The sequence below is a fragment of the Panulirus ornatus genome, chromosome 65, assembly GCF_036320965.1.
Source record: "Panulirus ornatus isolate Po-2019 chromosome 65, ASM3632096v1, whole genome shotgun sequence".
NCBI classification, from domain to species: domain Eukaryota; kingdom Metazoa; phylum Arthropoda; class Malacostraca; order Decapoda; family Palinuridae; genus Panulirus; species Panulirus ornatus.
The window spans coordinates 17424653-17448912 of record NC_092288.1 but is presented as its reverse complement, the minus strand read 5'-3'; the positions used below and the strand labels follow the sequence as shown (position 1 = coordinate 17448912).

The 24260-nt window shown below is 46.6% G+C and overlaps 1 protein-coding gene across 2 annotated transcripts in view; it reads left to right on the top strand.

Moving 5' to 3' along the window:
* LOC139746408 (protein turtle-like) overlaps window positions 1–24260 on the top strand; it is a 431305-nt gene that overhangs the window by 356326 nt on the left and 50719 nt on the right. For both annotated transcript variants that reach the window (XM_071657623.1, XM_071657622.1), the window contains exons 3-4: window positions 606–805; window positions 2469–2579. In XM_071657623.1, the coding sequence (XP_071513724.1) occupies window positions 606–805; window positions 2469–2579 (311 nt within the window). The remainder of the gene's footprint in view (window positions 1–605; window positions 806–2468; window positions 2580–24260) is intronic.

The window sequence follows — 24260 nt, the reverse complement described above, 5'->3', positions numbered from 1 at the left end:
ATATATATATATATATATATATATATATATATATATATATATATATATGTATATATATATATATATATATATATATATATATATATATATATATACATATATGTTATCCCTGGGGATAGGGTAGAAAGAATACTTCTCACGTATTCCCTGCGTGTCGTAGAAGGCGACTAAAAGGTGAGGGAGCGGGGGGCTGGAAATCCTCCCCTCTCGTTTCTTTTTTTTTTAATTTTCCAAAAGAAGGAACAGAGAAGGGGGCCAGGTGAGGATATTCCCTCAAAGGCCCAGTCCTCTATTCCTAACACTACCTTGCTGATGCGGGAAATGGCGAATGATATGAATAATACTTCACACGTCGTAGAGGGTGATTATGTTTACAATGAAGGACAGATGAAGGAACAAGGTGAAGATGTCTGCCAGTGGTTCAGAGGGTGATGGAGCACTTGTGTGTTTCGTGTAGTGTACAATGAAGGTGAAGTGTTACCTGAGTGTACAAACGAGTAACCTTGAGTAACCCAATATGACAGATCATATGATTAAGGAACCGTCTTGATCAGAGCCTAGTGGCTGTAAGTTACCCATGTGTTCTTTTGTTTCTGTTGCTGCAGCATTGACGCCCGGACGGGTCCCCTGGGCAGGGGCGTGCACTGGTCCGTGCTGGGGACGCGGGCCCACTTCGCCCTGGCTTCTTCCCCGCAGGGCCTTGTCGTCAACGATGTGGCTGCTACTGACGAAGGGCTCTACCGCTGCAGGGTCGACTTCAGATCCTCCCCCACCAGGAACATCAGAGTCGAGCTACATGTTATAGGTCGGTACTCACTCTTCGTCCACGATCACCCAAGCATTTATTCATCAGTGCCTATCACTCAGTCATGAGCTCCCATCTCTTATTCACGACTGTATATTATCTATTCATGAATAACATGGGTGCCTACAATTCATTTAGTAGTGCCAGACAAGCAGATTGGTCTAACTCCTGTGTGTGTGTCTGGATAACGAGTAATAATAATGCATCCGCTTGTCACTTGGCCTTAGATATACCTCAGTAATTGCACACCAATTTAGGAGGTTAATTTCTTGATGACCGTGGCTTCCTTCCCTTTCCCCTCTCCCACGTCTCTTCCTGTGGGTCATTAGTCTACACAGTTGTTCCTGGGTTAATTGCCCTCTATAAATGTCTCCTAGATGATCTCTTAACATATATGTCTGTGAGGGACGTTCTCCGAGCACGTGTGTCCATGAGAGATGATTTCTTGACATGGACGTTTATTAGAGATGATCTCCTGACACGTACTTCCATGAGAGATGATCTCTTAGCCTATTTGTCTATGAGAGATGATTTCTGAACCTACTTCTCTATAGGAAATAATTCTTTAACACGTGAAGCTATGAGAGATGATCTGTTAACACATGTGTCCATGAGAGATAATCTCGTAACACGAGCCTCCATGAGAGATGATCTCGTAACACGAGCCTCCATGAGAGATGATCTCTCTTAACACGTGCGTCCAGGAGAGATGCATGAACACCTCCAAATATTTACAGTACACCTATAATCAACGTGATATAAATCGTCTATCATACGCCTGGGGTAGAGTCATAGTTCAATACTTCACACGTGTATATCTCCAGCTTATAACTCAGGTTGATCATTGGTCCCATTCAGACCCGCCTAATAGTTTCATTTCGTGCCGGTGTAGACTGACCATCTTGCATACTACCAGTGTCTCACCGTAACCCAGTGTTCCTAGACGATTATCATACAAGAGTTATCATGATGACTTCACAGAGGTCCTCTCCTATAATTACATCACATGGTTTTGTTTTTACTCCTCCGAGTGATTACCTTTCTAGAGAAATATCTCTTGTGTATTAGGTGCTTTCAGGTTCCCCAGATGACAAACCTAGATAGACACCGCAAGATAATGACCCTAGGTAGGCACTCCAGTATAATGACCCTAGGTAGGCACCGCAAGATAATGACCCTAGGTAGGCACTCTAAGATAATAACCCTAGATAGGCACTCCAAGATAATGATCGTAGGTGGACACTCTAAGATAATGATCCTAGATAGGCACTTGAAGATAATGACCTTAGGCAGACACTCCAGTATAATGACCCTAGGTGGGTACCGCTAGATAATGACCCTAAGTAGGCACCGCAAGATAATGACCCTAGGTAGGCACTCCAAGATAATAACTCTAGATAGGCACTCCAAGATAATGACCCTTAGTAGCCACCCCAAGATAACGACCCCAGATAGGCATCCCCAGATGAAAATGATACAATGTAGATACCTGGAATAATGACCCTAGGATGATACCCCAGATAACTCAGCCTGGACAGGTGCCCCCGGATAATGAACCTCGACAGATGTCCCCAGATAATGACCCTCGGCAGGTGTCCCCAGATAATGACCCTCGGCAGGTGTCCCCAGATAATGACCCCAGACATGTGTCTCTGGCCCACAGTTCCTCCCCGGAGGGTTAGTATCCAGAACAGCGAGGGCGTGGAGGTCAGCGGCGTGATTGGGCCGTATCCCGTAGGGCGATCCCTCGTCCTCACCTGCCACGTCACCGGAGGTACGTCCTGCTCCTTTCCTCCACGTCACTGCAGGTAGGTGCTCGTCCACCACGTCACCTGAGGTATGTGCCCCTACTCCTCCAGGTCCTCTGTGGTAAGTGTTCCTCCTCCACGTCACCTGAGGTAGGTTGCTCCTCCTCCACGTCACTTAAGGTAGGTTGCTCCTCCTCCACGTCACTTAAGGTAGGTGCTCCTCCTCCCCGTCACCTCAGATAGGTGCTCCTCCTCCACGTCACCTAAGGTAGGTGCTCCTCCTCCACGTCACCTAAGGTAAATGCTCCTCCACGTCACCTGAGATAGGTGCTCCTCCTCCACGTTACCTAAGGTAGGTGCTCCTCCTCCACGTCACCTAAGGTAGGTGCTCCTCCTCCACGTCACCTAAGGTAGGTGCTCTTCCTCCACGTCACCTAAGGTAGGTGCTCCTACTCCACGTCACCTAAGGTTGGTGCTCTTCAAAGCAGTTGTCATGACTCAAGTTGCGACACACGAAACCTGTAATATTGTGCAGGTCACAATCCACCTTCATCTCTCACAACTAAGCGACCGTCTTCATATGATCCTCTCTTGTCTGGTATCAGACGTCTCAGTATCCACATCTTTATCTCTCGTTTTATTCGCTTCACAAACTGTTCGTCGTCTTTAGTCATACTTCACGTTTATATCACTTCATAAACATTTGATAGACTCATTTTTCTTCCCAAATAATCCCCGTCAAGCATCCTTTCTTTATTCCTTTTTTCACCTTTTTTCCTTTTGGGTTTTATACCTGTCTTTATGTTGCATTTCAATCCTCTCTTCGAGTCCGTCACGTTGCAACACTGAGTGCTCCTCCAGTGCTAATGTATATCTTTCCACAACACTATTCGTCTTCTGTCTAAAATTCCCTTTTCCTTCCTGTCATCTGCCCTGCCACATCTGCTTCAGCCACAATACTCACCAGGAGTTCTCCCACATCACATTCCCTGACGAATGTTGTCCTGCTCATATGATAATCATACACCCTCAAGCCAAGGAAACGATCCATACAGTTCTCATGTTTCCACACACCTTTGTTGATCACTTGACGTCTTGTGTGTTGGTGGTTATAATGTTTACTGACTGACTGCATTGTGTTTTATGAACGCTGTGCATTCCAGCGCTGAGTCTCTTCATGACCACCATATAAAATGGTGTGGAGTTCAGTACATTGGCAAGTTTCTTTGAAAATACATTAACACAAGCTAAGGTGACCTCGGTACAGGCCTGATCTATGAGAGTTACCTTCCGTCATGACCTCAGGTCTCACCAACGATGCAAGTAATGAAGACAGAACGAAGGAAAAGAAGGCCTAAGTATGAACAGTATCTAACAAGTAATGAGCGGCAAGAATCGTCCTTAACCTGTCGGCAGAGGCCCACAATAGGAGAACAGTGGAGACAAACAGTTTGTTGGAACATATCAGAATAGATTATAAGTATAAGGATAAGGGTATATTCCGCAGGCTGTTCAATCTTAGGTTAGGTTAAAGCTAGAATATGCTCCTCAGAACTGATCACCACACTTAAAGGTTGAGAGGAGAGCAACGAAAATGGTACCAGAACTAATGTAGCCAAGTTACGAGGAAAGGCTAGAGGCTAAGCTTAAATCTGCCCATCATGAAAGAGAGAAAATGGAAGTGTGACCTGATCAAAGCCTTTATGAAATAGATTAATAACGTAGATAGAAAAAAAAAATGTTGCTCGATAGATGTGAGGATAGAACAAGAGACTGTAACATGAAATTAAGCAAGAAAATTGTTTAGAAAGATTTCAAAAAAGTATTGTTACAGAATAAGAGAAATGGATGAATGGAATAAACTGAATGGTGAAATTGTAAAAGCAGACAACATACATAACTTAATAAAAAAGTTGTTGAATGATAATGGAGAAAGCTCAAGAGATGGGGCTCCACGTATGTAGAACTCCTTCCCCGTAAAATACAATTAGGTGATTAAACCCTTTTACATCCTTCCTGGGTCACTGACGATGCTCCAGTGATGTGATATTTCCTTAACAGTAGTCATCACTCACTACTACTAGCCACTCATCATGTACTGTACGTGTACGTATTTTCAGCACTGTACCAGGTATACTTACAGATATAGTGTACGTCTCTCAGCAAGGCGTTAGCGACGCAAATTATCATAAACGCAAGAATTTCTACATTCTTCTCATATTTCTTCCGCTAACAAGTACACGCATTATGTCCTGGTCCACGTCGCCCAGGGCACCACCTCCTTCCCTTTGTTCGTCTTGCCAACACCACTCGAAGGAAATATGATAATCATTCCAGATACTAAAATCCTGAAATGCACTGCAACTCGTCACAATATTCTAGACCTCAATGCAGCAATTTGGATCGGAGGATTTTTTGCTACTATCTTACTGGAAGCCTTTTCCCAAGGAACTGAAAGTCTTTCTCAGAAAGTGGCATGCCTTCTAATATGCTAGTAGTCTGCAGAAAGGAGCTGAAAATCTGCGCCTGGAGCTGGAAGTCTTCCCCAGGAACTGGATGTCTGCACCAGGAGCTGTAATCCTGTGCCAGTAGCTAAACGTCTGTTCCAGGAACTGAAAGATTACCCCAAGAGCTGGAAGTCTTCCCCACGAACTGGAATATTGCCCCAGGAGTTGGAAGTCTGCTCCAGGTGCTGAGAGTCCGCCCCAGGAGCTGGAAGTTCGCTCCAGGTGCTGAAAATCTCCTCAAGGAACTAGAAATTTTCTCCGAGAACTGGAATTCTGGCTAAGGAGCCAAGGAATGTTTGTGTCTCGTTATAGGTATTGACGCTGGTGGAGGTAAGGGAGTGGGCGAGGAAGTAGCAGCCGAAAATGTTGGTGTATAGGAAGTCGGACGTGTGTGTGTGTGTGTGTGTGTGTGTGTGTGTGTGTGTGTGTGTGTGTGTGTGTGTGTATTGATATCATTAATATGTAGTGGATACTTGGAAAAGCTAATAAAAATTATCTCTGGACGCCGAGGATTCAAAATCAGGTTACGACGTGGCAGACCGCCACGCTAACTCATGGACCACGAGATGATTAAAACTATCCATCTCAGACCAACCTAATGTCTGTGGAATCCTCCGTCACATCTCGTAACCTGAAGGTCCAGTGTAAGGCTGCGCTCGCATCAGTCCCCCAACACCACAGTAAAGTCCACATATATTTAACACGTGCTGGACACACGGACGAGATGATGACGATTTACCCCATGCGCCGTTGATTCGAAATCCAGTCCTACCGCGCGTGGCTGGCCGATACGCTCACCACTGGACCTCGAGGCGACAAAATCTTGGTCCGAGACGGAGAGGTTTAGTTGCCTTGTGGTCCAGCGGTTAGAGTAGAGGCCTGGCCGTGCGGTAGGATCGGGTTTCGAATTCTAGGTGCCATATATATATATACATATATATATATATTTTTTTTTTTTTTTTTTTATACTTTGTCGCTGTCTCCCGCGTTTGCGAGGTAGCGCAAGGAAACAGACGAAAGAAATGGCCAAACCCCCCCCCCATACACATGTACATACACACGTCCACACACGCAAATATACATACCTACACAGCTTTCCATGGTTTACCCCGGACGCTTCACATGCCTTGATTCAATCCACTGACAGCACGTCAACCCCTGTATACCACATCGCTCCAATTCACTCTATTCCTTGCCCTCCTTTCACCCTCCTGCATGTTCAGGCCCCGATCACACAAAATCCTTTTCACTCCATCTTTCCACCTCCAATTTGGTCTCCTTCTTCTCCTCGTTCCCTCCACCTCCGACACATATATCCTCTTGGTCAATCTTTCCTCACTCATTCTCTCCATGTGCCCAAACCATTTCAAAACACCCTCTTCTGCTCTCTCAACCACGCTCTTTTTATTTCCACACATCTCTCTTACCATTACGTTACTTACTCGATCAAACCACCTCACACCACACATTGTCCTCAAACATCTCATTTCCAGCACATCCATCCTCCTGCGCACAACTCTATCCATAGCCCACGCCTCGCAACCATACAACATTGTTGGAACCACTATTCCTTCAAACATACCCATTTTTGCTTTCCGGGATAATGTTCTCGACTTCCACACATTTTTCAAGGCTCCCAAAATTTTCGCCCCCTCCCCCACCCTATGATCCACTTCCGCTTCCATGGTTCCATCCGCTGACAGATCCACTCCCAGATATCTAAAACACTTCACTTCCTCCAGTTTTTCTCCATTCAAACTCACCTCCCAATTGACTTGACCCTCAACCCTACTGTACCTAATAACCGTGCTCTTATTCACATTTACTCTTAACTTTCTTCTTCCACACACTTTACCAAACTCCGTCACCAGCTTCTGCAGTTTCTCACATGAATCCGCCACCAGCGCTGTATCATCAGCGAACAACAACTGACTCACTTCCCAAGCTCTCTCATCCCCAACAGACTTCATACTTGCCCCTCTTTCCAAGACTCTTGCATTTACCTCCCTAACAACCCCATCCATAAACAAATTAAACAACCATGGAGACATCACACACCCCTGCCGCAAACCTACATTCACATATATATATATGTATATTTATATATATATATATATATATATATATATATATATATATATATATATATATTTCTTTTTTTATTTATTTATTTATTCATTTTGCTTTGTCGCTGTCTCTCGGGTTGGCGAGGTAGCGCAAGGAAACAGACGAAAGAATGGCCCAACCCACCCGCATACACATGTATATACATACACGTCCACACACGCAAATATACATACCTATACATCTCAACGTATACATATATAAACTCACATAGTCATATACATATATACACATGAACATAATTCATACAGTCTGCCTTTATTCATTCCCATCGCCACCCCACCGCACATGATATAACAACCCCCTCCCCCCGCATGTGTGTGAGGTAGCGCTAAGAAAAGACAAAGGGTTAGGATGAGCAAGTATAACTTTAGTGAAATAGAAACAACGTTGAAGATGGCAAGTGTTAAAGCAGTAACAGGATTGAGGAGATGGCGTGAGTATTTTGAAGAATTGTTGATTGCTTGATAATAAGGTGGCAGTTGTAGGGTTTTTGGGTCGGGATTGTATGCGAAGTGAGAGAGTTATAGAGAGTGGTTTAGTGAAGAGAGAAAAGGTGGTGAAAGCCTTACGTTAGATGAAATGTGGCAAGACGGATGAAAGGGATGGTACTGCAGCTGAATTTATCAAGAAAGGAGGTAATTTTATGTTAATTGGTTGATAAGGATTTTCTTTGTGTGTATGAATCATAGTAAGGTGCCTGAAGATTGGCGGAATGCATGTATAGTGCCACTGTATGAAGGCAAGGGGATAAGGGTGAGTGGTCAAACTGCAGAGATATAATTTTGTTGAGTGAATCTAGGAAATTGTATGAATGGGTATTGTCTGAGAGGGTGAAAGCATGAACATGCCATCAAACTGAGGAGGAGCAGTGTGGTTTCAGAAGTGGTAGAGGATGTGTGGATCAGGTGTTTACTTTAATGAATATATGTGAGAAATATTCAGAGAAACAGAAGGATTTGTAGGTGGCACTGACGTATCAGGAGAAGGTATATGAGAGGGTTCGATAGAGATGCCTTGCAGAAGGTCCTAAAAAGTTTTTATCATGTGTGTAAGGCATGTGTGCGAGTAGGAAGAGAGGAGAGTGTGATATCACCATGGTTGTTTAATTTGTTTATGGATGGGGTGGTTAGGGAGATAAATGCTAGAGTATTGGAGAGAGAGGAGCGAATATGTAGCCTATGGAGATGGCTTGCGGAATGAGTAGGTTGTTGCTTGATGATGAAACATCACTGGTGGCAGATTCGTGTGAAACACTGCAGAATTTGGACGAGTGTGTGAAAAGGAGAATTTGATTGAATGTTGATAAGAACAAGATTACTAAGTTTAACAGTGTTGAGAGACAGGTTGAATGGATATAGTTTGAGTGGAGAAATATTGGAGGAAGTGAAGTGTTTCACATATCTGGGAGTGGACATGGCAGCGAATAGAACCATGGAAGCGGAAATGAGTCACAGAGTAAGTAAAGGGGCAAAGGTTCTGGGAGCGCTGACGAATGTGTAGAAAGAGAGAACGTTATCTGGTAGAGCAAAAATGAGTAATGTTTGAAGATATAGTAGTTCCAACAATATCATATGGATGCCGCGAATGAGCAATAGATAAGGCTTTGTGGAGGAGGAAGGATGTGGTGGAAACGAAATGCTTGAAAACAGCACGTGGTGTGAGGCGGTTTGATCGAGAAAGTAATAAAAGCTCATATAGACGGATGTTAATGCAGAAAGTGTGGTTGACAGAGCTTCGGACCGCGTGTTGAAATGGTGTGGACAGTGGAGAGAATGAGTGAGGAAAGATTGACAAAGAGGATATATGTGTGTGGAGAGAACAAGGAAAACGGGGAGACCAAATTAAAGGTGGTAGGCTGAAATTGATAAAGATTTTGGGCGATCGGGGCCTGAACAAGCAGGAGGTTGGAAGACGTGTATGCAATATTGTGAATCGTAACGATGTGGTATACTGGGATGATATTCCCTGGACTGAACCAGGGCATGTGATGAAGCGTCTGGGGTAAACCATGGAAAGGTCTGTGGGGCCTGGATGTGGATAGGGAGCTGTGGTTTTGGTGCATTGCGCATGACAGCTAGACAATAAGTGTATGCGAATGCGACCTTTCTTCGTCTGTTCTAAAGCTACATCCTTAATGCAGGATATAGCGATCAATTATAAAGAAGATATAAACTAGGACTCAAAACTCCACAAAGAACAACAAATGCGAACGCTGAACCCTGACCGGAAGTGGGCAGTTACGCCGGAAGCTGCTCATCTGACGTCTCTCTCATCCGTGTCTCTTATTTGTCTCATATATATATATATATATATATATATATATATATATATATATATATATATATATATATATATATATATATATAGACAACATATATATATATATATATATATATATATATATATATATATATATATGTATATATATATATATATATATATATATATATATATATATATGTATATATATATATATATATATATATATATATATATATATATATATATATATATATATATATATATATATATATATATATATATATATATATATATATATATATATATATATATATATATATATATATATATATACATATATATATATATATATATATATATATATATATATATATATACATATATATATATATATAAATATACATACCTACACAGCTTTCCATGGTTTACCCCAGACGCCTCACATGCCTTGATTCAATCCACTGACAGCACGTCAACCCCGGTATACCACATCGCTCCAACTCACTCTATTCCTTGCCCTCCTTTCACCCTCCTGCATGTTCAGGCCCCGATCACACAAAATCTTTTTCACTCCATCTTTCCACCTCCAATTTGGTCTCCCTCTTCTCCTCGTTCCCTCCACCTCCGACACATATATTCTCTTGGTCAATCTTTCCTCACTCATTCTCTCCATGTGCCCGAACCATTTCAAAACACCCTCTTCTGCTCTCTCAACCACGCTCTTTTTATTTCCACACATCTCTCTTACCCTTACGTTACTTACTCGATCAAACCACCTCACACCACATATTGTCCTCAAACATCTCATTTCCAGCACATCCATCCTCCTGCGCACAACTCTATCCATAGCCCACGCTTCGCAACCATACAACATTGTTGGAACCACTATTCCTTCAAACATACCCATTTTTGCTTTCCGAGATAATGTTCTCGACTTCCACACATTCTTCAAGGCTCCCAGAATTTTCGCCCCCTCCCCCACCCTATGATCCACTTCCGCTTCCATGGTTCCATCCGCTGCCAGATCCACTCCCAGATATCTAAAACACTTCACTTCCTCCAGTTTTTCTCCATTCAAACTCACCTCCCAATTGACTTGACCCTCACCCCTACTGTACCTAATAACCTTGCTCTTATTCACATTTACTCTTAACTTTCTTCTTTCACACACTTTACCAAACTCAGTCACCAGCTTCTGCAGTTTCTCACATGAATCAGCCACCAGCGCTGTATCATCAGCGAACAACAACTGACTCACTTCCCAAGCTCTCTCATCCCCAACAGACTTCATACTTGCCCCTCTTATATATATATATATATATATATATATATATATATATATATATATATATATATATATATATATATATATATATATATATATATATATATGTATATATATATATGTATGTATGTTGTCTCATATCAATTTTTACACGGGATGGGAGGGTGTGTTAGATATCTCCAAAGATTAACTTCAACGTCTTGATTTGAATTGAACAAATCATCATCAGGAGCGTGTGGAGAGGTCTGTGGAGCAGCTGGAAATGATTGCAGGTAGCTGGGTGAAGCTGAGTGATGATATCCAGCCTCATCCAGCATACCCAACCTGGATAAGCGACCAGCAATCATTCTCAGCCTCTCCACAGTCGATGATTTAGTGGGTTCAGATCGAAGTGTTGAGACAACCTTGGAGGTATTGTTACGCAGCCTCCCCTGCCATGTTAAGATACTGGATAACATGAAAACGTCAAGGAATCTGAGGAAGAATTATACGAAAGTGGTAATCCTAGCAATATATATATATATATATATATATATATATATATATATATATATATATATATATATATATATATATATATATATATATATGTTTCCCATTTTAGAAAGTTAAAAAAATACATGTATATATATATTTTTCATACTATTCGCCATTTCCCCGATAGCGAGGTAGCGTTAAGAACAGAGGACTGGGCCTTTGAGGGAATATCCTCACCTTACCCCCTTCTTTGTTCCTTCTTTTGGAAAAAAAAAAGATGGTATGAAGTTTTATCAACAAAGGTTAAAGATTAACCTTAACTAAGAGCAAGACACTAACCCATATATTATTTCCTCTGTTAAACACAGTGTACCTTGGAGCTGCAGAACTAGTATGAACATCTCTGTGTCTTGATATCTAAGCAAGATGCAGAGATATCCATTATATCAGATCTTCCTCCTAATGTAATTACCTCTTGTTTCTTAAACTGCGTGAGTGAGCTCTCGATATTCTGATTGTCTAAGGTAACATTAAGCTAATTTTGCTTTAGGATTTATGAAGGCCTTGGTAATCACACACACACACACACACACACACACACACACACACACACACACACACACACACACACACACACACACACACACACACACACACACACACACACACACCCTAAGCGACAAACAGCTGTTCGCATTATGCTAATGATTCCCTAGGATTTTCTGCTGATATGTCATTAGACTCCCGTGGGGGCATTAGAGCGTGAGAGGTGTGCTAGAGAGGAGGTTAATCATTACCTGCTGAGGGGGGAGAGAGAGAGAGAGAGAGAGAGAGAGAGAGAGAGAGAGAGAGAGAGAGAGAGAGAGAGAGAGAGAGAGAGAGAGAGAGAGAGAGAGAGAGACGGAAAGAGAAATTCTGAGAAATTTAAGAAAGCAGGGCAGCGTTAAAGACCCTATTTAACCTGGGAGTTTCCTGATGGAAGCCCACATGAGAAAACCTGAAGAAAATACAAGACCCAGCCATTGACTGCGAACCTCTCAGTCTAGCACGGCCGACTGCTGGCTATGCTCGGCTCAGCGGCTCCCACTGCTGGGAGTGGAGAGATATATTTGCCACCTGAACACCATTTTTTCTTCGTTCTATTTTAAGTGTATTTCACATGGTCCCTGATGTGGAGACTGTGAACCCACCTTAGAGTGATATGTATAATCCCCTTGAGCACGATGGTATGATCCTTGAGCACGGTGGTATGATCTTTGAGCACAGTGGTATGATCCTTGAGCACGATGGTATGATCCTTGAGCACGATGGTATGATCCTTGAGCACGATGGTATGATCCTTGAGCACGGTGGTATGATCCTTGAGCACGATGGTATGATCCTTGAGCACGATGGTATGATCCTTGAGCACGATGGTATGATCCTTGAGCACGATGGTATGATCCTTGAGCACGATGGTATGATCCTTGAGCACGATGGTATGATCCTTGAGCACGGTGGTATGATCCTTGAGTACGGTGGTATGATCCTCGAGCACGGTGGTATGATCCTTGAGCACGATGGTATGATCCTTGAGCACGGTGGTATGATCCTTGAGCACGATGGTATGATCCTTGAGCACGATGGTATGATCCTTGAGCACGATGGTATGATCTTTGAGCACTATGGTATGATCCTTGAGCACGATGGTATGATCCTTGAGCACGATGGTATGATCCTTGAGCACGATGGTATGATCCTTGAGCACGATGGTATGATCCTTGAGCACGATGGTATGATCTTTGAGCACTATGGTAAGATCCTTGAGCACGGTGGTATGATCCTTGAGCACGATGGTATGATCCTTGAGCACGATGGTATGATCCTTGAGCACGATGGTATGATCCTTGAGCACGATGGTATGATCTTTGAGCACTATGGTAAGATCCTTGAGCACGGTGGTATGATCCTTGAGCACGATGGTATGATCCTTGTGCACGGTGGTATGATACTTGAGCACGATGGTATGATTCTTGAGCACGATGGTATGATCCTTGAGCACGATGGTATGATCCTTGAGCACGATGGTATGATCCTTGAGCACGGTGGTATGATCCTCGAGCACGGTGGTATGATCCTTGAGCACGATGGTATGATCCTTGAGCACGATGGTATGATCCTTGAGCACGGTGGTATGATCCTTGAGTACGGTGGTATGATTCTTGAGCACGATGGTATGATCCTTGAGCACGATGGTATGATCCTTGAGCACGATGGTATGATCCTTGAGCACGATGGTATGATCCTTGAGCACGATGGTATGATCCTTGAGCACGATGGTATGATCCTTGAGCACGATGGTATGATCCTCGAGCACGGTGGTATGATCCTTGAGCACGATGGTATGATCCTTGAGCACGGTGGTATGATCCTTGAGCACGGTGGTATGATCCTTGAGCACGATGGTATGATCCTTGAGCACGATGGTATGATCCTTGAGCACGGTGGTATGATCCTTGAGCACGATGGTATGATCCTTGAGCACGGTGGTATGATCCTTGAGCACGGTGGTATGATCCTTGAGCACGATGGTATGATCCTTGAGCACGATGGTATGATCCTTGAGCACGATGGTATGATCCTTGAGCACGATGGTATGATCCTTGAGCACGATGGTATGATCCTTGAGTACGGTGGTATGATCCTTGAGCACGGTGGTATGATCCTTGAGCACGATGGTATGATCCTTGAGCACGATGGTATGATCCTTGAGCACGATGGTATGATCCTTGAGCACGATGGTATGATCCTCGAGCACGGTGGTATGATCCTTGAGCACGGTGGTATGATCCTCGAGCACGATGGTATGATCCTTGAGCACGATGGTATGATCCTTGAGCACGGTGGTATGATCCTTGAGCACGATGGTATGATCCTTGAGCACGATGGTATGATCCTTGAGCACGATGGTATGATCCTTGAGCACGATGGTATGATCCTTGAGCACGATGGTATGATCCTTGAGCACGATGGTATGATCCTTGAGCACGATGGTATGATCCTTGAGCACGGTGGTATGATCCTTGAGTACGGTGGTATGATTCTTGAGCACGATGGTATGATCCTTGAGCACGATGGTATGATCCTTGAGCACGGTGGTATGATCCTTGAGCACGGTGGTATGATCCTTGAGCACGATGGTATGATCCTTGAGTACGGTGGTATGATCCTTGAGCACGGTGGTATGATCCTTGAGCACGATGGTATGATCCTTGAGCACGATGGTATGATCCTTGAGCACGATGGTATGATCCTCGAGCACGGTGGTATGATCCTTGAGCACGGTGGTATGATCCTCGAGCACGATGGTATGATCCTTGAGCACGATGGTATGATCCTTGAGCACGATGGTATGATCCTTGAGCACGATGGTATGATCCCTTGGTATAATGGCCAAGATTTTGGCCTGACTCAAAAGGGTCAAGTGCTGTACCGTCGCGTTGAAGGGTCGTACCATCGCACTCAAGGGTAGTACCGTCATACTCAAGGGTCGTATCATCGCGCTCAAGGGTAGTACCGTCATACTCAAGGGTCGTATCATCGCGCTCAAGGGTAGTACCGTCATACCCAAGGGTCGTATCATCGCGCTCAAGGGTAGTACCGTCATACTCAAGGGTCGTATCATCGCGCTCAAGGGTAGTACCGTCATACCCAAGGGTCGTATCATCGCGCTCAAGGGTAGTACCGTCATACCCAAGGGTCGTACCATCGCGCCCAAGGGTAGTACCGTCATACTCAAGGGTCGTACAATCACGCTCAAGGGAAGTACCGTCATACTCAAGGGTCGTACCATCGCGCTCAAGGGTAGTACCGTCATACCCAAGGGTCGTACAATCACGCTCAAGGGAAGTACCGTCATACTCAAGGGTCGTACCATCGCGCTCAAGGGTAGTACCGTCATACTCAAGGGTCGTACCATCACGCTCAAGTGAAGTACCGTCATACTCAAGGGTCGTACCATCACGCTGTAGGGTAGTACCGTCATACCCAAGGGTCGTACCATCACGCTCAAGGGTAGTACCGTCATACCCAAGGGTCGTACCATCACGCTCAAGGGTAGTACCGTCATATCCAAGGGTCGTACCATCACGCTCAAGTGAAGTACCGTCATACTCAAGGGTCGTACAATCACGCTCAAGGGTAGTACCGTCATACCCAAGGGTCGTACCATCGCGCTCAAGGGTAGTACCGTCATACCCAAGGGTCGTACCATCACGCTCAAGGGTAGTACCGTCATACCAAAGGGTCGTACCATCGCGCTCAAGGGTAGTACCGTCATACCCAAGGGTCGTACCATCACGCTCAAGTGAAGTACCGTCATACTCAAGGGTCGTACCATCACGCTCAAGTGAAGTACCGTCATACTCAAGGGTCGTACCATCACGCTCTAGGGTAGTACCGTCATACCCAAGGGTCGTACCATCACGCTCAAGTGAAGTACCGTCATACCCAAGGGTCGTACCATCGCGCTCAAGGGTAGTACCGTCATACTCAAGGGTCGTACCATCACGCTCAAGTGAAGTACCGTCATACCCAAGGGTCGTACCATCACGCTCAAGGGTAGTACGTCATACTCAAGGGTTGTACCATCGCGCTCAAGGGTAGTACCGTCATACCAAAGGGTCGTACAATCGCGCTCAAGGGAAGTACCGTCATACCCAAGGGTCGTACCATCACGCTCAAGGGAAGTACCGTCATACCCAAGGGTCGTACCATCACGCTCAAGGGTAGTACGTCATACCCAAGGGTCGTACCATCGCACTCAAGGGTAGTACCGTCATACTCAAGGGTCGTATCATCGCGCTCAAGGGTAGTACCGTCATACCCAAGGGTCGTACCATCGCGCTCAAGGGTAGTACCGTCATACTCAAGGGTCGTACAATCACGCTCAAGGGTAGTACCGTCATACCCAAGGGTCGTACCATCGCGCTCAAGGGTAGTACCGTCATACTCAAGGGTCGTACCATCGCGCTCAAGGGTAGTACCGTCATACCCAAGGGTCGTACAATCACGCTCAAGGGTAGTACCGTCATACTCAAGGGTCGTACAATCACGCTCAAGGGTAGTACCGTCATACCCAAGGGTCGTACCATCGCGCTCAAGGGTAGTACCGTCATATTCAAGGGTCGTACCATCACGCTCTAGGGTAGTACCGTCATATTCAAGGGTCGTACCATCGCGCTCAAGGGAAGTACCGTCATACCCAAGGGTCGTACCATCGCGCTCAAGGTACAGTCGTACTCATGGGTTTTGCTTTCATGCTTAAGGTTTGTACCTTCGTGCTCAATGACCGCATAACCGTGCTTAAGGGTCGTACCGTCATTCTCAAGAACTGTACCACCATGCTACAGTGCTGTACCGTCGTGTTCAAAATGTTAGACTGTATTTTTAAACGTCTTTAAAGTAATTGTCTCCTTCTTACACTGTGGACTGTATACCCTTTACCCAAACCATTGTTCATCTGGGATTTAGAAACCTAGTGACCCAGCCGATGTGACCCTGTAGCTGCGCCGGTGTGACCCAGTAATCTCCCTGGAGTGACCCCGTGATCTCACTGTTGTGGCCCAGTGACCTCACTGATGGTGTGAACTGAGGATCGCACTTGCGTGACCCTGTGACTTCACCGGTGTGACCCCGTAACTTCACTGGTGTGACCTGATGACCACACTGGTGTGACCTCGTAACTTCACTGGTGTGACCTGATGACCACACTGGTGTGACCTCGTAACTTCACTGGTGTGACCTGATGACCACACTGGTGTGACCTGATGACCACACTAGTGTGACCTCGTAACTTCACTGGTGTGACCTGATGACCACACTGGTGTGACTTGATGACCACACTGGTGTGACCTCGTAACTTCACTGGTGTGACCTGATGACCACACTGGTGTGACCCCGTAACTTCACTGGTGTGATGTGATGACCACACCGATGTGACCCCGTAACTTCACTGGTGTGACCCCATAAATTCACTGGTGTGACCCCGTAATTTCACTGGTGTGACTTGATGACCACACTGGTGTGACCTCGTAACTTCACTGGTGTGACCTGATGACCACACTGGTGTGACGTGACGACCACACTGGTGTGACCTCGTAACTTCACTGGTGTGACCTGATGACCACACAGGTGTGACCTGATGACCACACTGGTGTGACCTCGTAACTTCACTGGTGTGACCTGATGACCACACTGGTGTGACCTGATGACCACACTGGTGTGACCTGATGACCACACTGGTGGTGACCTCGTAACTTCACTGTGTGACCTGATGACCACACTGGTGTGACCCCGTAGCTTCACTGGTGTGACCTGATGACCACACTGGTGTGACCCCATAACTTTACTGATGTGACCCCGTAACTTCACTGGTGTGACCTCGTAACTTCACTGTGTGACCTGATGACCACACTGGTGTGACCCCATAAATTCACTGGTGTGACCCCATAAATTCACTGGTGTGACCCCATAAATTCACTGGTGTGACCTATGACCACACTGGTGTGACTTGATGACCACACTGGTGTGACCTCGTAACTTCACTGGTGTGACCTCGTAACTTCACTGGTGTGACCTATGACCACACTGGTGTGACCTCGTAACTTCACTGGTGTGACCTGATGACCACACTGGTGTGACCTCGTAACTTCACTGGTGTGACCTCGTAACTTCACTGGTGTGACCTCGTAACTTCACTGGTGTGACCCCGTAACTTCACTGGTGTGACCTCGTAACTTCACTGGTGTGACCTCGTAACTTCACTGGTGTGACCTCGTAACTTCACTGGTGTGACCTCGTAACTTCACTGGTGTGACCCCATAAATTCACTGGTGTGACCTGATGACCACACTGGTGTGACGTGACGACCACACTGGTGTGACCTGATGACCACACTGGTGTGACGTGACGACCACACTGGTGTGACGTGACGACCACACTGGTGTGACCCCGTAATTTCACTGGTGTGACCCCATAAATTCACTGGTGTGACCTATGACCACACTGGTGTGACCCCATAAATTCACTGGTGTGACCTATGACCACACTGGTGTGACGTGACGACCACACTGGTGTGACGTGACGACCACACTGGTGTGACCTCGTAACTTCACTGGTGTGACCTCGTAACTTCACTGGTGTGACCTCGTAACTTCACTGGTGTGACCTCGTAACTTCACTGGTGTGACCTCGTAACTTCACTGGTGTGACCTCGTAACTTCACTGGTGTGACCTCGTAACTTCACTGGTGTGACCCCGTAATTTCACTGGTGTGACTTGATGACCACACTGGTGTGACCTCGTAACTTCACTGGTGTGACCTATGACCACACTGGTGGTGACCTCGTAACTTCACTGGTGTGACCTATGACCACACTGGTGGTGACCTCGTAACTTCACTGGTGTGACCTATGACCACACTGGTGTGACCTATGACCACACTGGTGTGACCTATGACCACACTGGTGTGACCTATGACCACACTGGTGTGACCTATGACCACACTGGTGTGACCTATGACCACACTGGTGTGACCCCGTAATTTCACTGGTGTGACTTGATGACCACACTGGTGTGACCTATGACCACACTGGTGTGACCTATGACCACACTGGTGTGACCTATGACCACACTGGTGTGACTTGATGACCACACTGGTGTGACCTATGACCACACTGGTGTGACCTCGTAACTTCACTGTGTGACCTGATGACCACACTGGTGTGACCTATGACCACACTGGTGTGACTTGATGACCACACTGGTGTGACCTCGTAACTTCACTGGTGTGACCTCGTAACTTCACTGGTGTGACCTATGACCACACTGGTGTGACCTATGACCACACTGGTGTGACCTATGACCACACTGGTGTGACCTATGACCACACTGGTGTGACCTATGACCACACTGGTGTGACCTATGACCACACTGGTGTGACCTATGACCACACTGGTGTGACCTATGACCACACTGGTGTGACCTATGACCACACTGGTGTGACCTATGACCACACTGGTGTGACCTATGACCACACTGGTGTGACCTGATGACCACACTGGTGTGACGTGACGACCACACTGGTGTGACCTATGACCACACTGGTGTGACTTGATGACCACACTGGTGTGACCCCGTAATTTCACTGGTGTGACTTGATGACCACACTGGTGTGACGTGACGACCACACTGGTGTGACGTGACGACCACACTGGTGTGACCCCGTAATTTCACTGGTGTGACTTGATGACCACACTGGTGTGACCTCGTAACTTCACTGTGTGACCTGATGACCACACTGGTGTGACCTCGTAACTTCACTGGTGTGACCTGATGACCACACTGGTGTGACCTCGTAACTTCACTGGTGTGACCTATGACCACACTGGTGTGACCTATGACCACACTGGTGTGACCTCGTAACTTCACTGGTGTGACCCCGTAATTTCACTGGTGTGACTTGATGACCACACTGGTGTGACCTCGTAACTTCACTGGTGTGACCTATGACCACACTGGTGTGACTTGATGACCACACTGGTGTGACCTATGACCACACTGGTGTGACGTGACGACCACACTGGTGTGACCTCGTAACTTCACTGGTGTGACCTGATGACCACACTGGTGTGACCCCGTAATTTCACTGGTGTGACTTGATGACCACACTGGTGTGACCTATGACCACACTGGTGTGACCTCGTAACTTCACTGGTGTGACCTCGTAACTTCACTGTGTGACCTGATGACCACACTGGTGTGACCTATGACCACACTGGTGTGACCTATGACCACACTGGTGTGACCTATGACCACACTGGTGTGACCTCGTAACTTCACTGGTGTGACCTATGACCACACTGGTGTGACCTATGACCACACTGGTGTGACCCCGTAATTTCACTGGTGTGACTTGATGACCACACTGGTGTGACCTATGACCACACTGGTGTGACCCCGTAATTTCACTGGTGTGACTTGATGACCACACTGGTGTGACCTATGACCACACTGGTGTGACCCCGTAATTTCACTGGTGTGACTTGATGACCACACTGGTGTGACTTGATGACCACACTGGTGTGACTTGATGACCACACTGGTGGTGACCTCGTAACTTCACTGGTGTGACCTGATGACCACACTGGTGTGACCTATGACCACACTGGTGTGACTTGATGACCACACTGGTGTGACTTGATGACCACACTGGTGTGACGTGACGACCACACTGGTGTGACGTGACGACCACACTGGTGTGACCTGATGACCACACTGGTGTGACGTGACGACCACACTGGTGTGACGTGACGACCACACTGGTGTGACTTGATGACCACACTGGTGTGACCCCGTAATTTCACTGGTGTGACTTGATGACCACACTGGTGTGACGTGACGACCACACTGGTGTGACCTATGACCACACTGGTGTGACTTGATGACCACACTGGTGTGACGTGACGACCACACTGGTGTGACTTGATGACCACACTGGTGTGACGTGACGACCACACTGGTGTGACCCCGTAATTTCACTGGTGTGACTTGATGACCACACTGGTGTGACCTGATGACCACACTGGTGTGACGTGACGACCACACTGGTGTGACGTGACGACCACACTGGTGTGACGTGACGACCACACTGGTGTGACGTGACGACCACACTGGTGTGACCTCGTAACTTCACTGGTGTGACCTGATGACCACACTGGTGTGACCTGATGACCACACTGGTGTGACCTATGACCACACTGGTGTGACTTGATGACCACACTGGTGGTGACCTCGTAACTTCACTGGTGTGACCTATGACCACACTGGTGTGACCTGATGACCACACTGGTGTGACCTGATGACCACACTGGTGTGACTTGATGACCACACTGGTGTGACCTATGACCACACTGGTGTGACCTATGACCACACTGGTGTGACCTCGTAACTTCACTGGTGTGACCCCGTAATTTCACTGGTGTGACTTGATGACCACACTGGTGTGACGTGACGACCACACTGGTGTGACTTGATGACCACACTGGTGTGACTTGATGACCACACTGGTGTGACGTGACGACCACACTGGTGTGACTTGATGACCACACTGGTGTGACCTATGACCACACTGGTGTGACCTATGACCACACTGGTGTGACCTATGACCACACTGGTGTGACTTGATGACCACACTGGTGTGACCTATGACCACACTGGTGTGACTTGATGACCACACTGGTGTGACTTGATGACCACACTGGTGTGACGTGACGACCACACTGGTGTGACCTCGTAACTTCACTGGTGTGACCTATGACCACACTGGTGTGACCTGATGACCACACTGGTGTGACGTGACGACCACACTGGTGTGACCTCGTAACTTCACTGTGTGACCTGATGACCACACTGGTGTGACGTGACGACCACACTGGTGTGACTTGATGACCACACTGGTGTGACCTCGTAACTTCACTGGTGTGACCTGATGACCACACTGGTGTGACGTGACGACCACACTGGTGTGACCTGATGACCACACTGGTGTGACTTGATGACCACACTGGTGTGACTGATGACCACACTGGTGTGACCTCGTAACTTCACTGTGTGACCTGATGACCACACTGGTGTGACTTGATGACCACACTGGTGTGACCTATGACCACACTGGTGTGACGTGACGACCACACTGGTGTGACCTATGACCACACTGGTGTGACCCCGTAATTTCACTGGTGTGACTGATGACCACACTGGTGTGACCTATGACCACACTGGTGTGACTTGATGACCACACTGGTGGTGACCTCGTAACTTCACTGGTGTGACCTGATGACCACACTGGTGTGACGTGACGACCACACTGGTGTGACGTGACGACCACACTGGTGTGACCTCGTAACTTCACTGGTGTGACCTATGACCACACTGGTGTGACTTGATGACCACACTGGTGTGACCCCGTAATTTCACTGGTGTGACTTGATGACCACACTGGTGTGACCTGATGACCACACTGGTGTGACCTGATGACCACACTGGTGTGACCTGATGACCACACTGGTGTGACCTATGACCACACTGGTGTGACCTCGTAACTTCACTGGTGTGACCCCGTAATTTCACTGGTGTGACTTGATGACCACACTGGTGTGACCTATGACCACACTGGTGTGACGTGACGACCACACTGGTGTGACTTGATGACCACACTGGTGTGACCTATGACCACACTGGTGTGACTTGATGACCACACTGGTGTGACGTGACGACCACACTGGTGTGACGTGACGACCACACTGGTGTGACGTGACGACCACACTGGTGTGACTTGATGACCACACTGGTGTGACTTGATGACCACACTGGTGTGACCTGATGACCACACTGGTGTGACGTGACGACCACACTGGTGTGACTTGATGACCACACTGGTGGTGACCTCGTAACTTCACTGGTGTGACTTGATGACCACACTGGTGTGACCTCGTAACTTCACTGGTGTGACCTCGTAACTTCACTGTGTGACCTGATGACCACACTGGTGTGACTTGATGACCACACTGGTGTGACTTGATGACCACACTGGTGTGACCTCGTAACTTCACTGGTGTGACCTCGTAACTTCACTGGTGTGACCTGATGACCACACTGGTGTGACCTGATGACCACACTGGTGTGACCTGATGACCACACTGGTGTGACCTGATGACCACACTGGTGTGACCTGATGACCACACTGGTGTGACCTATGACCACACTGGTGTGACCTATGACCACACTGGTGTGACCTATGACCACACTGGTGTGACTTGATGACCACACTGGTGTGACCCCGTAATTTCACTGGTGTGACTTGATGACCACACTGGTGTGACCTCGTAACTTCACTGTGTGACCTGATGACCACACTGGTGTGACTTGATGACCACACTGGTGTGACCTATGACCACACTGGTGTGACCTGATGACCACACTGGTGTGACCCCATAACTTTACTGATGTGACCTATGACCACACTGGTGTGACCTATGACCACACTGGTGTGACCTATGACCACACTGGTGTGACCTATGACCACACTGGTGTGACCTATGACCACACTGGTATAGGTTTGTTGATTTTTGGGAAATTACTGGAAAAGGTATTCATTGAGAGGGTGAAGGCATGTACAGAGCATCAGATTGGGGAAGAGCAGTGTGGTTTCAGAAATGGTAGAGGATGTGTGGACCAGGCGTTTGCTTTGAAGAATGTATGTGAGAAATACTAAGAAAAGCAAATGGATTTGTATGTAGCATCTATGGATCTGGAGAAGGCATATGATAAAGTTGACAGAGATGCTCTGTGGAAGGCACTAAGAATATATGGTGTGGGAGGCAAGTTGTTAGAAGCAGTGAAAAGTTTTTATCGAGGATGTAAGATATGTGTACGTGTAGGAAGAGAGGAAAGTGATTGGTTCTCAGTGAATGTAGGTTTGCGGCAGGGGTGTGTGATGTCTCCATGGTTGTTTAATTTGTTTGTGGATGGGGTTGTTAGGGAGGTGAATGCAAGAGTTTTGGAAAGAGGAGCAAGTATGAAGTCTGTTGTGGATGAGAGCTTGGGAAGTGAGTCAGTTGTTGTTCGCTGATGATACAGCGCTGGTGACTGATTCTTGTGAGCAACTGCAGAAGATGGTGACTGAGTTTGGTAAAGTGTGTGAAAGAAGAAAGTTAAGAGTAAATGTGAATAAAAGCAAGGTTATTAGGTACAGTAGGGTTGAGGATCAAGTCAATTGGGAGGTAAGTTTGAATGGAGAAAAACTGGAGGAAGTAAAGTGTTTTAGATATCTGGGAGTGGATCTGGCAGCGGATGGAACCATGGAAGCGGAAGTGGATCATAGGGTCGGGGAGGGGGCGAAAATCCTGGGAGCCTCGAAGAATGTTTGGAAGTCGAGAACATTATCTCGGAAAGCAAAAATGGGTATGTTTGAAGGAATAGTGGTTCCAACAATGTTGTATGGCTGCGAA